Below are 11,077 nucleotides of genomic sequence, written 5' to 3'. Positions count from 1 at the left end.
CTTGCCCGGGACGCTTTAGAAGTAGGGATGCACAGGACTCAGGAAATCATTGGCGGAGTAGGGAAGTAGGTAAGCATTAACAGGGTACATTTCTCGGTACCTGGAGCCTCTCACCTTTCTTCCCAGTGAAGTGGAAAGGCGAAAGTGAATGACTAAGATTAGATGTCCTAACATACACAGGTAGTGTGTTCTCCAGAATGTAATTACAGGTCTCTTGAATTCAGTAAAAGGGAGCCTTTAGTGTTGCAGATCCCCATCCGCCTTAGACCAAACTGAGGGGCAAAGCCTTGCAGCACTCCTCTCCGCCTAACCCCACAGCTCCGGGTCATGGGGCAGGTTAGATGTTTTTGTAAAAAGCTCGGCACCAGGCCTCTTGGAGGTGTAATAAGTAAGTATGAGTGACAGTTACTGAGGCAAATGAAAAACTGCTAAGCTCTTGGGGACACACAGCCTCAGAATACAATCTTGTTGCAACCTCGACAGGGCCCAAAGTCACGTGCATCATCTTGGGGGAGAAAAGCGGACACGGACATACGTCCAGCATCCATTCAACACACATTTTTAGCGAGGGCATAGGAGATAAGCAGTGCAACAGTGATCTGTCCCATAGAGAAAAAGAGGGGAGGGGAAAGAACATTGGGAAAATGGTCAGTGTTACCGTAGGGTACTGTGGGGAGGCCTCACTGTGAAGGTGGTAACCGGTTAAGCATCCGACTTCTGCTCAGGTCATGATCTCGAGGCTCCTGATTTCAAGCCCCGCATGGAGCTCTGTGCTGACAGCCCAGAGCCTGGAGCCTGCATCCGATTCTGCGTCTCCCTCTCTGCCCTTCCCCCGCTTGCACTCTCTTTTTCTCTCTCTGTCTCAAAGATAAATGAACATTTAAAAAAGAGTGAGGCAGAGAAAAACAGCAAGTGCTCTGGGATATTTATGTGGCTCGGTTAACACCGCCTGCCTCAAAAGAGGCTTTCAGTAAGTAAGAGAGAAATAACGATTATAGGGAATTCAGAGATTTGTTTCACCGAGGACTCTGCAGTACAACTGCACCTTTCTGGCTCCGGGAGGAGAGACAGGAGTTGAAGTCCCTATAAAAGCCCCAGACTTTGAACTCAGAAGAGAGACTGCATTTCTAAGCCCGGTGTCTCCTGTGAGCGATGCCTTTGGCCGAGCCGCGTCAAACCGGAGTCGGCTGACCGTCTGTATCAGGACCGCCACAGATGCCTGTTTAACAAGCGCTGGGAGCAGGAATCTACATGTTCCAGCCCAGGGCCCACGGGGCTGTACCGTGGGATCCCTCAAAAACAGTGGGGTCCTACGGTCCGGCCGGTTTCCGCGCGCGCCACTCGCTTCCGGTCGGCGCTGTAACGTCATTAAGCGGCGCCGGAAGTGCCTTCGCGCTGCCTAGGAGACGGGACGCGGGGCCGTCGGCTGACAGGGCCGGGCTGGCCGCGCCCACTCGGTCGCCATGGAGCTTCCCCCAGGGCCTCGCGACGATCCCCGCGCCTGGGACGATGACTCGGACCCGGAGCCGGAGCCCGACCCCGACGCGCAGGCCGAGGCTTACGTGGCCCGCGTGCTCAGTCCGCCGAAAGTCGGGCAGGCGCTCCCGCGCGCGCCTTTGCTGTCGGCTCCGGTCGCGTCCCCTGGCGCCCTGGAGCCGCGGGCGGCGTCCAAGGGTCCGCCCGTGGGCGTCCCGGGCCTGCTGAGCCTTCCTCCGGAGCTGCTGCTCGAGATCTGCGCCTACCTAGACGCGCGTCTGGTGCTCCACGTCCTGCCGCGCGTGTGCCACACGCTGCGCGACCTCGTGCGTGACCATGTCACCTGGAGACTACGCGCGCAGCGCCGCGTACGCGCGCCCTACCCAGTGGTGGAAGGTGCGCGCGCCTGGGGGGCCGGGGTCAGCTGCCCAGATTAGGTTTGGGGCAGGGGATTAGATACCTGGGGTGCTGTGACCAGAGCCCTGGAGCAGGCTTCCTGGTTGTTCCGGCTTGGGTGGAGGCTGAGGTAGTTACCGATGGTGCCAAAGCCCCTGACCTTCCGGGTGGACCGTGAACCAGATGCTTGGGGTTCCGGGGCTGTGGAGATTTATCCTGGGGGGTTGGGGTCCCTGAACTCAGGACCCAAGGATCCTCGGGCTTGGGGTCCGGTGGTTGACACAGGGACTTGAAGTCTCAGCTTCTGGACTCTCTTGGGGGCTCAGGGTAAGCCAAAGAATCCTCTGAGTATAGACGCTGAGCTAGCAACTGGTGATCCAAAGCCCCTCACTCTTAGACTCTTGACCTAGGTAGGAGTGAGGAATGGTCTAAAGGTCCAGAGCCCTCAACCCTTGAACCCAATCTAGAGTTTAGAGGTTAGGATACCCACAATCACAGATCCCCAAGCCCAAGGTCTAGCCTGATCTTAGGCAAGGGCTGGTGGTAATTCGTCCTGTCCCTGAGGTCATTGGTCCCTGGGGGATAAGACAGCTTTGGTGACCTTGAATTGATGGGAATTTTCTGAACAGCTTGATAAACATAGTTGCTGGAGCCCCATTATACCGCTGACTCTCTGCATCTGGGGCTTGAGTTCTACATCTTGACAGAGCTCCCAAGTTTACAGATTTGACAACACTAATTTGACAACACTTCATTGGGTCTGGTTAAGATCATTGAGGCAAAAAGTCCTAGTTCCGAGGCTTAGCCTGAGGGTTGAGGCAGGACCTTAACGTCCTGAGGCTACTATCCTCAAGGTTGGGGGGGTGGGTGCTGAGGCCTGGGAAAGCGGCACTGAGTCTCCAGTTACCCAATTTTTGGAAACTGGGGTGAGTTCTAGACCTGCTTGGAAGGCTGGTGGGCTGGTGGTCCCAAAGCTAGATCCCGGGCCTCCTTGGGTGGGGTGAGGGCTTCCGGGGCGGGGACGGGGGGGGGGGGGGGGCGGGGGCGGTTTCCAAGTCTGGTGAAGGTTGGGCTTCCCGGAAGCCAGAGGTGGGCTTGGAGCTGGTGTGGATGTCGGGATTCCTGCCCACTGGGGACTCTGCTCACGGTGCCCCACAGAGGAGGACTTTGACTGGCCGACGGCCTGCATTGAGCTGGAGCAACACCTGTCGCGCTGGGCCGAGGACGGGCGCTGGGCTGAGTACTTCTGCCTGGCCGACGGACACTTTGCTTCCATCGACTCCGTGCTGCTGCTCCAGGTGAAGCAGGGGCGGTGGGGGGCAGGCAGGGGTGGGCTTGGGTGACCCCGACAACACCACCTCACTCTCTTCCCAGGGTGGGACGCTTTGTCTGTCAGGCTCCCGAGATCGCAACGTCAACCTGTGGGACCTGCGGCAGCTCGGGGTGGAGCCCAGCCGAGTTCTAGTCAAGGCCCTGGGCACCCAGAAGAACAGCACCCACAAGGTGAGGGGTTGGGAGGCCATAAATAAATATTTTTAAAAGGGGGGGAGGTTGCCTGGGGGGCTCAGTTGGTTGAGCGTCCGATTCTGGATTCCAGCTCCAGTCATGATCTCACGGTTCCTGAGTTTGAGCTTCACTGGGCTCTGCACTGGCAGCGCAGAGCCTGCTTGGGATTCTCTGCCCCTCCTTGAGCTCTTTCTCTCTCTCCCTCTCAGGTAGAGAGAGAGAGAGAGAAAGAGATAAATATTAAAAAAAAAAAAAAAGGAAGCCAGACAGGAGTAGGAGGGGAGAAGCCTGGGTAGGGCGCCGTGGCTAAGGGCGTGAGTTTTCTTTGGCACTGGACCTCAGAGATTTAAATCTTGACATTGTGACATTGGATGAGACGTAGGGCTTCTCTGGGCCTCCGTTTCTACTTTGTGTGGGGTCCGGATGAGAATGAATGGGATGAACGCACACTAAGAGCTTCGCTTAGGCTGGGACACACCGCAGGCGCTCGGTGGTCGTCAGGCAGACCTTGAGAGGCACAGGGCACGGCGGGTGGCAGTTACGAGGCTGCCGGCGGGGATCACAAAGCTCTGAGCATGGCTGGCATCTCGGGAGAAATGGCTGTGGAGGGCACCTCCACCAGTCATTGAGGTGGTCTAGGCAGGTGGCCAGGAGCTTGGTCTCAGAGCCAGGCTACTGGGTTCAAATCCCCACTCTGCTACTTTCTGGCTGTGTGACCTTGGGCACAGGACGCAACCTCTCTGTGCTCCAGTCTCTTCATTTGTAGAATGGGACACAATTACAGTACTGTCCTCGGAGAGTCTGGCGGGGGGTGGGGGGGAGTCAGTCACCAGCCAGTGCTTTGTGCATGTTAGCTCCTGAGACAGGGGCTGTTTTTTGTGCCCATCTTCTCAATGAAGAAACTGAAGGAGGGTACTTCATTTGCCCAGGCCACGGAGTGAAGGCCCCATTTTTTTTTTTTTTTTAATTAAAAAAATTTTTTTTAACATTTGCTTGTTTTTCAGAGACAGAGACAGCAGGAGCGGGGGAGGGTCAGACAGCGAGGGAGGGAGACACAGAATCTGAAACAGGCTCCAGGCTCTGAGCTGTCGGCACGCAGCCCGATGTAGGGCTCCAACCCACAAACCACAAGATCATGACCTGAGCTGAGGTCGGCCACTTAACCGCCTGAGCCACCCAGGCGCCCCTAGTGGAGGCCCCGTTCTTAATCACTTTGTTAGGTGGCCTCAAACCACCACTGGTGCTGAGTCTCACAGGGATTTAGGAATATTCTGTGTGGGTGTGTACCCCTGGGCTCTGGAGTCAGACCCACGGACCTAAGTCCTAACCTCTACGTGGAGCTGACTTGTTCTGGGTCCCTGGGCCAGTTGTCTCTGTCCTCTGACCCTAAATTTTATTACCTCTGAGAGGGGGATGATCGCAGGTCTGGTCCGCAGGGCTGGGTGTGGTCGCTGGCAGCGCTGGACCACCGCGTGTGCTCCGGTTCCTGGGACAGCACGGTGAAGCTCTGGGACATGGCGGCAGACGGGCAGCAGTTTGGCGAGATAAAGTGTGTGGGGTCCTGGGCAGCGGGGGCAGGGCAGGGCCGGGTGCTGCGCAGTCGCAGCCCCGACCTTGTGGTCCGTGTGTTCCCAGGGGCAAGGCGGCCGTGCTGTGTTTGTCCTACCGGCCTGACATCCTGGTGACTGGCACCTATGACAAGAAGGTGACCGTCTACGACCCCAGAGGTGGGCTAGGGGCCCTGGGGCCTAGGTGGGGAGAGCAGGGCCACCTGGGGTATCCAGGGTCATGCCGGGGAAGGAGACACTTGAACCTCACAGCCTGGCTGGGACGATAGTCACAACCAGAGGCTGACCACTCAAGAGTGGCCTGGGCTGTGCTGGGGGCAACCAAGGCAACTGGTGGGGGGGCCGGGTGTTGGGGCAGAAGCCCCCCTCCACCTGCGGCGAAGGATGGGAGGGCTCCGGAGGAGGGGCCTCTGAGCCTCAATGCTGTGGGAGGTGGAACAGCCCCCGAGAACCCTGGGTCCACCACTTCCTCCCTCTCAAGCTCGAACCGCAGTCTCCCCATCTATAAAATGTGGATAATGACTCCAGCCCCCTAGGGTTAATTGGAGGAGATGACAGTAAGAGCCTTGGTGGAGTAAATGTTCACATAAAAAGCCTAGGATAAACACTGCCCAGCATATGAGCCTTTTCTGTTGTCTGTCTATTTATTCTTCTTTTACTTGAAGGGCTGGGGCTCTTGGCCCAGGCACAGCCAGAGCAGGGTGATGGGTGATGGTGGGACTCGTCTCCAATCAGTCGGCAGGAGGAAGCGTTTTATGCTGGGACTTGCCGAGGTCTGCTCTGCACTGCGAGCAGATGGGGTTGCGATGGGAGATGGGAGGGCAGAGACTTGGGGGTCCTGGATGGCCCAGATCCAGACGGGACAGAAGAGAAAGACGGGACCACTTGCAGGATGCGGGTAGGCGGGGCAGACCAAGGATTCAGCCGAGTGGGGAGCGGCCTGGGGCCCCCTCCGAGGGGCTCTGACGTCTCCCTCCTCCCTGCATCACTCGCGAAGCGGGCCCGGCGCTGCTGAAGAGCAGGCGGCTGCACTCCAGCGCGGTGCTGGCGCTGCTGGCAGACGACCGTCACATCATCTCAGGCAGCGAGGACCACACACTCGTGGTGTTCGACCGCCGGGCCAACAGCGTCCTGCAGCGACTGCAGGTGCGCCCTCCCCTGCGGCCGGGAGGGACGGGGGCTGCGGCCTGGCCTGGCCTGAGCTGCCGTGTCCCGCGTCCCTCCCACAGCTGGATTCCTACCTGCTCTGCATGTCCTACCGGGAGCCCCAGCTCTGGGCTGGTGACAACCAGGGCCTGCTGCACGTCTTCGCCAACCACAGTGGCTGCTTCCAACTCGTCCGGGTCTGCCGGGGCTCTTGCCCCTTGCCCAACCGTCCCTGGGCCTCCTCCCTACCTCTCGACCCCTGGGTGGTTGTCGGGCTGGCGTTGGGAGAGCCCTTACCTGAGTGTCACCTGTTCCTCTTTTCTGCAGTCCTTTGACGTGGGCCACAGGTCTCAGATCACAGGCATCAAACACTCACTGGGGGCCTTGTACACCACGTCCACCGACAAGACCATCCGGGTGAGGCCCCAAGACAGGCTCCCTCCCTTCCCTGCCCCCCCTCCACCACCACCCCTGCTGCCGGTCAGAGGTGCAGTTCCTGACCTTTGCCCATCGCCCCTCACCAGGTGCACGTGCCCACGGATCCACCGAGGACCATCTGCACCCGAAGCCACAACAATGTGCTAAACGGGGTAAGGCCCTGCCCTGTGCACCCTCCCCAGCTGCCCAGAACGGCCCTGACTACTTCTGTCCCTGCCCTCCCAGATTTGTGCCGAGGGCAACCTGGTGGTAGCTGCCTCTGGGGGTCTATCGCTGGAGGTCTGGCGGCTGCAGGCCTGAGCAGGCGGACGTGGATGTGGATGTGGGTCTGCCGGCCCGCAGGCTGGGCCAGGGCTTCTGTTCTCGGGGGACCTTCCCCCACGCCGGTGCCGCCTCCGCCCTGTCCCAACGGCCTGGGGCCCAAGGAGTCCGGGCCACGGTTAGGCAGTGTCCCCGGGCTGCGCCCCACGCCAGGGAAGGTGAGGCTGCCGTTCAGGCCCACCCAGGGGACTGCTTGCTCCCCTCCCTTGGGCCCAGTTTTTGTTACGGTTTGGACACCTGCTCTCCCTGGAGAGCAAAGGAGAAATAAACCTGATGTACTGGTGTCACCCGAGGGCTCTGCCTGTGCTTGCTCGGGGCGGGGGGAGGGGGGTCTGCAAGACGGTCGTGAAAGCCTTGGCAGCCACTACTTACGTCTGCGGGCACCTGTGCCTGCTCGAGTGCATTTCTGTGATCACGTGTGTCCGGGTGTCACTAGGGAGGTGACCCTGTCTGTGCACATCTGTGTGCGGCGGATGTGGGTGTGTGTGAGGGAGGAGGCCCTTGAGGGCGTGCGCACATCTGTACGACGGCACCTGTGGGCGCGTGTGACGTGTGTCGGCATGTAGAGTGGGACCCCGACCCTAGGCATGTTTGTGCAGTGGGAGGGGGAATCTGCTACTGATGCCCTAGAGGTGCAGGGTGGGGGCGGTGCACGCCCTTCCATCCGGGAGTCCAGGTGTGTGTGCTGTTGTGGCCGTGACCCTGGGGTGGGTGGGGGAGGGAGGCCGGGCTGGGTGTGCGGGGGGTGCGAGTCTGTGGTCCCCCTCTGTCCCCGTGAAGCCTGGCCAAGCCACGTCCCAAGGATCATTCACTTCCTTTTTATTGAGGCCTCCTGGGCGGTCGGGGCCGTGGGTTATAAGATGGCACAGGGCTTCTTCTCCTTGAAGGGGTTGGTGGCAGCCGGGATGCCCACAAGGAAGGGGTCGCTCTTGGCCCGCTCCGCGCAGAACTGCAGCAGGTCGCCGGCCGCCTTGGACACCTGCGGGCCAGCCTGTCAGCTGGCCCCGGGCTGTCCGCCCGCCCCCTCTCCCGGACACGCCCATGCCGCCCTGGTCCTCACCTTCATGCGGTCGATGCCCGCCTCCACCCGCAGCTGCTCCACGGCCCGGCGGGCCTGCCCGATGTCACTGCCAATGGCCACCTTGCTGGACATCTGCACAAAAGCGAGCAGGGTCGTAGGCAGTGGGCTCGATTCCAGACCTTGAGCCCTAGGGGCTACCTGAGAGTCTCCCAACCACCTCTTGCGTCCTCTGGGGACTGTGGGAAGGGGGTGGCGGTTCCCCGAGCCCCGTCAGGACCACATACTTCAGCTGAGGACTCCGGCGGATTCCCGGCGGCTCAATCCTCCAGCAGCCCGCTTCTGGCTCCCTCCCTTGCCAGCCCAGCCTCTCAGCCCCCTCCTCTCCTCCCCCACCCCTGCAGAGACTTTGAAGTCTGGACACTCGTGGAGTGAAATGTCAGCGGCAGCAGCTGGCTCAGCCGAGGGGGGTCCCTGCCCCAGGGGCCCAGTGGCTGCGCTGGTGTCACATGTCACCTTGGCTAAGGGGAAGGCGGGGTTCCCGGCCTCTGTTCCCCACCACCGTGTGTAGAGTGTACCCTGGCTCAGGTGCGGGCCTGCCTCTCCCCCTCCATCTACACTCACCCCCGGGATCTTACCCACAGATTACTCCATCCACTTGCTTATGCTGATGGCTCCACCTGTCCCCATCCCAGCCCCGTCAATGATTTCAGACCTCCCCAAAGAGCTTCCTGCTCTTCAGTCGGTCACACTGATGTCTCGGGGGTCTCTCATCTAACTCGGCCAAAGCTGGGCTCCAGATTATCCTCCCCCCCCCACCCAGATCTTCTGCCCCCAAGTTCACCACCATCCACCCAACTGCCCTGGCCCAAATCTTGAACCCCTTCAATCCTCCCTTTCTGGTGTCCCCTTTCTGATCCTTTCCCAGGAACCCTCAGATCAACTTCAAATTAGGTTCTCAGTCTGGTCACTTCTCTCCACATCTGTTGGCATCTCCCAGGTCCTGCGCCCACCTCTGCCGGCTCGGACCTGTGCAGTTACCTCCGCTCTGGTCTCCCCTGCTCTTCCCTTCCCCACTGCCCCCGCTCCCCACCGCCCTTCTCAAGGCATCCAGCGGGATCTGGTAAAAAATCACATTACAACACGGATGCACCTTGAGAACATTATGTTAAGTGAAATGAGCCAGTCACAAAATAACCGATAATGCACAATCCCATCTATGTGAGGTCCCTAGAGGAGTCAAATCCATAGAGACAGGAAGCAGATGGTGGAAACCAGGGGTTGGGGGGAAGGGTAAGGAGTTAGTGTTTCCTGGGGCAGAGTTTCAGTTTGGAGAGATGAGAAGGTTCTGGAAATGTATGGTGGTGATGTTTGTACAACAGTGTGGATGTGCTTAATGCCATGGAACCGTACGCCTTACAGTGATTATGATAATAGGGGCGCCTGGGCGTCCTACTTCAGCTAGGTCTCTCTGCTGTCTGTGCGGCGCCTGCTTGGGATCCTCTGTCCCCTCTCTCTCTGCCCGTCTCCTGCTCCTCAAAAATAAACATTTAAAAATGATTATGATAATAGATTTTGTTATATACATTTTACCACAATAAAAAAGAATTGGCGGGGGCACCTGGCTACCTCAGTCAGTGGAGTGTTTGACTCTTGATTTCGGTGCAGGTCATGGTCCCAGGGTCGCGGGAGGAAGCCCTGCATCGAGCTCCGTGCTGGGCGTGGAGCCTGTTTGGGATGCGATCTCTCGCTCTCTCCTGCTGCCCCTCTCCCCTGCTCTCGCGCTCTCTCTAAACAATAACAACATTTAAAAAGGAATGATGTATCTGGCTTCTGTTTAATGAGCTCTCTGGCCACAGCTGGAAGATGAATCAGAGGGAAGGTAGCCCCACGTGGAGGCTGAGAATGAGAAGCACCTGGATACAAATGCCCATTGAGTTGCACACCTGAAACTAATATAATGTGCTATGTCAGTTCTATTAAAAAAAAAAAAAAGCACCTGGATTTGGGACCTACTTTGTGGGTAGCACTTGGTGGCTGTGCTGAGGGATGGATGTGGGTGTGAGAGAAGGGGAGACATCAAGTTCAATTCCCCAGTTTTGAACCTACCAGGTGTGTGGAGCGCTCCTTTGCTGAGTTGAGGGCTCTTTGTTGAGGTGTGGAAGACTTCAGGGAGATCAGAGTTAGGAGGAGAGGGACTGAGGGGGTGAGTTTGAGATCCAAGTGGAGACTGTCAAAGATGGTCTCTTCTTCCAATTAAGTAGGCTAATCTCTGGCCTCAGGACCTTTGCACTGGCAAAGGTTTCTTTACCAACGGGGGGACGATGGGGGAATGGCCTCCCCAAATCTTCACATATGGGGACTTTCTTGGCCTTCTGGCCTTGGCTCAAATGTCACCTCCTCGGTGTCCTTCCCTAACTACCTGTCCCTGCAAATAAGGCCACCGGTTACCCCTCCATCCATCCCTAATTCAAAGACACATCATCATTTCTGAATCCTCAATAACACTTACCGCTAGTGTTGTTACCTTTCTAGCTCCCCAAACTGTGGACTCCAGTAGGGCAGGGCCTGCATCTCATTCACTGATAAAGCTGCCGCGCCACATACAGGGTTCAACGTATAGTACAGACTCCGTAAATTGTAAAGGGACTTGTTAAAAGAATCCCCCTGGACCAGACCCCGTCCAGGGCTCTGAGGACCCATAAGATACAGACCCCGCCTTCGAAGGTCTCACAGCCTTGCTGGAGGGAGACGTCAGCCTTGGATCCCAGAGGAGGTCCCTTACTTTGAGGAAGGTCAGGGAAGCCTTCCCGGAAGAAGCGACAGCCGCTGCTGCCAGGGGAAGATCAGAGAGTTAGGTAGCTTGTGGAGTCTGTGGAGACCTGTGAGGCACGAACAGGGATCAGTAAACCGTTTGATGAGAGACGCCCAGAGGCAGAAACTATCTGACATCTCCTGATGACTCGAATCCTGTCCAAGGGCGACGTCTAAGAAGCCATCCTTTTCCCCCAACGGGACAGAAACGAACGGGAGAGCGCGGCGCAACGCGGTGGGTGTCCAGCAGGCGGCAGTAAAAGTAGGACTCTTCATCTCGGGCTGACAAGGGGCGAAAGGGAACAACGGCTCCTCGCGGCTTCCGTATTACGGAACGCACGCGCAAAGATGGACGCGTCCTGGATTACGGAAGTCACAGAGAGTCATGTGACCA

General features: G+C 58.3%; 2 protein-coding genes across 10 annotated transcripts; one reads left to right on the top strand and one right to left on the bottom strand.

Moving 5' to 3' along the window:
* The first annotated feature begins 1,390 nt into the window (after window positions 1–1,390).
* FBXW9 (F-box and WD repeat domain containing 9) lies at window positions 1,391–6,971 on the top strand. Of its 4 annotated transcripts, none has more exons than XM_047833864.1 (10): window positions 1,391–1,872; window positions 3,031–3,170; window positions 3,247–3,375; window positions 4,815–4,927; window positions 5,014–5,105; window positions 5,944–6,092; window positions 6,176–6,289; window positions 6,420–6,509; window positions 6,617–6,682; window positions 6,756–6,971. In XM_047833864.1, exons 1-10 carry the CDS (start codon window positions 1,464–1,466, stop codon window positions 6,828–6,830), a joined length of 1,377 nt encoding a protein of 458 aa, XP_047689820.1. In that variant the 5' UTR covers window positions 1,391–1,463; the 3' UTR covers window positions 6,831–6,971. The 4 variants fall into 4 exon arrangements, with proteins under 4 accessions (XP_047689820.1, XP_047689810.1, XP_047689801.1 ...); XM_047833854.1 differs by having other exon boundaries at window positions 4,788–4,927; XM_047833845.1 differs by having other exon boundaries at window positions 4,788–4,927; window positions 5,944–6,289; window positions 6,756–6,896.
* GNG14 (G protein subunit gamma 14) lies at window positions 5,577–11,076 on the bottom strand. 6 transcript variants are annotated; one of them, XR_007147064.1, is made up of 3 exons: window positions 9,979–11,076; window positions 7,912–8,004; window positions 5,577–6,475 (listed from the first exon to the last, which is right to left on the bottom strand). XR_007147064.1 is itself a non-coding variant. In XM_047833923.1 (3 exons), exons 2-3 carry the CDS (start codon window positions 8,002–8,004, stop codon window positions 7,705–7,707), a joined length of 219 nt encoding a protein of 72 aa, XP_047689879.1. In that variant the 5' UTR covers window positions 9,979–11,076; the 3' UTR covers window positions 7,555–7,704. The 6 variants fall into 6 exon arrangements, 5 of the variants coding, with proteins under 5 accessions (XP_047689879.1, XP_047689888.1, XP_047689898.1 ...); XM_047833923.1 differs by lacking the exon at window positions 5,577–6,475 and adding an exon at window positions 7,555–7,830; XM_047833932.1 differs by lacking the exon at window positions 5,577–6,475 and adding an exon at window positions 7,555–7,830 and having other exon boundaries at window positions 10,382–11,076.
* Window position 11,077: the final 1 nt, after the last annotated feature.

Source organism: Prionailurus viverrinus, chromosome A2, assembly GCF_022837055.1.
Source record: "Prionailurus viverrinus isolate Anna chromosome A2, UM_Priviv_1.0, whole genome shotgun sequence".
Classification (NCBI taxonomy): Eukaryota; Metazoa; Chordata; class Mammalia; order Carnivora; family Felidae; genus Prionailurus; species Prionailurus viverrinus.
The sequence above is the reverse complement of the archived record's forward strand: the minus strand, read 5'-3'. Positions and strand labels throughout refer to the sequence as shown.

Excerpts from the sequence above, each read along its gene's own strand:
- FBXW9 (XM_047833835.1), top strand. The coding sequence starts at position 1,464 with ATGGAGCTTCCCCCAGGGCCTCGCGACGATCCCCGCGCCTGGGACGAT. Across the intron at positions 4,928-5,013 it reads CAGCAGTTTGGCGAGATAAA|GGGCAAGGCGGCCGTGCTGT; the intron begins GTGTGTGGGGTC and ends GTGTGTTCCCAG. Across the intron at positions 6,683-6,755 it reads ACAACAATGTGCTAAACGGG|ATTTGTGCCGAGGGCAACCT; the intron begins GTAAGGCCCTGC and ends CTGCCCTCCCAG.
- GNG14 (XM_047833923.1), bottom strand. The coding sequence starts at position 8,004 with ATGTCCAGCAAGGTGGCCATTGGCAGTGACATCGGGCAGGCCCGCCGG. Across the intron at positions 7,831-7,911 it reads CGGGCATCGACCGCATGAAG|GTGTCCAAGGCGGCCGGCGA; the intron begins GTGAGGACCAGG and ends GCTGGCCCGCAG.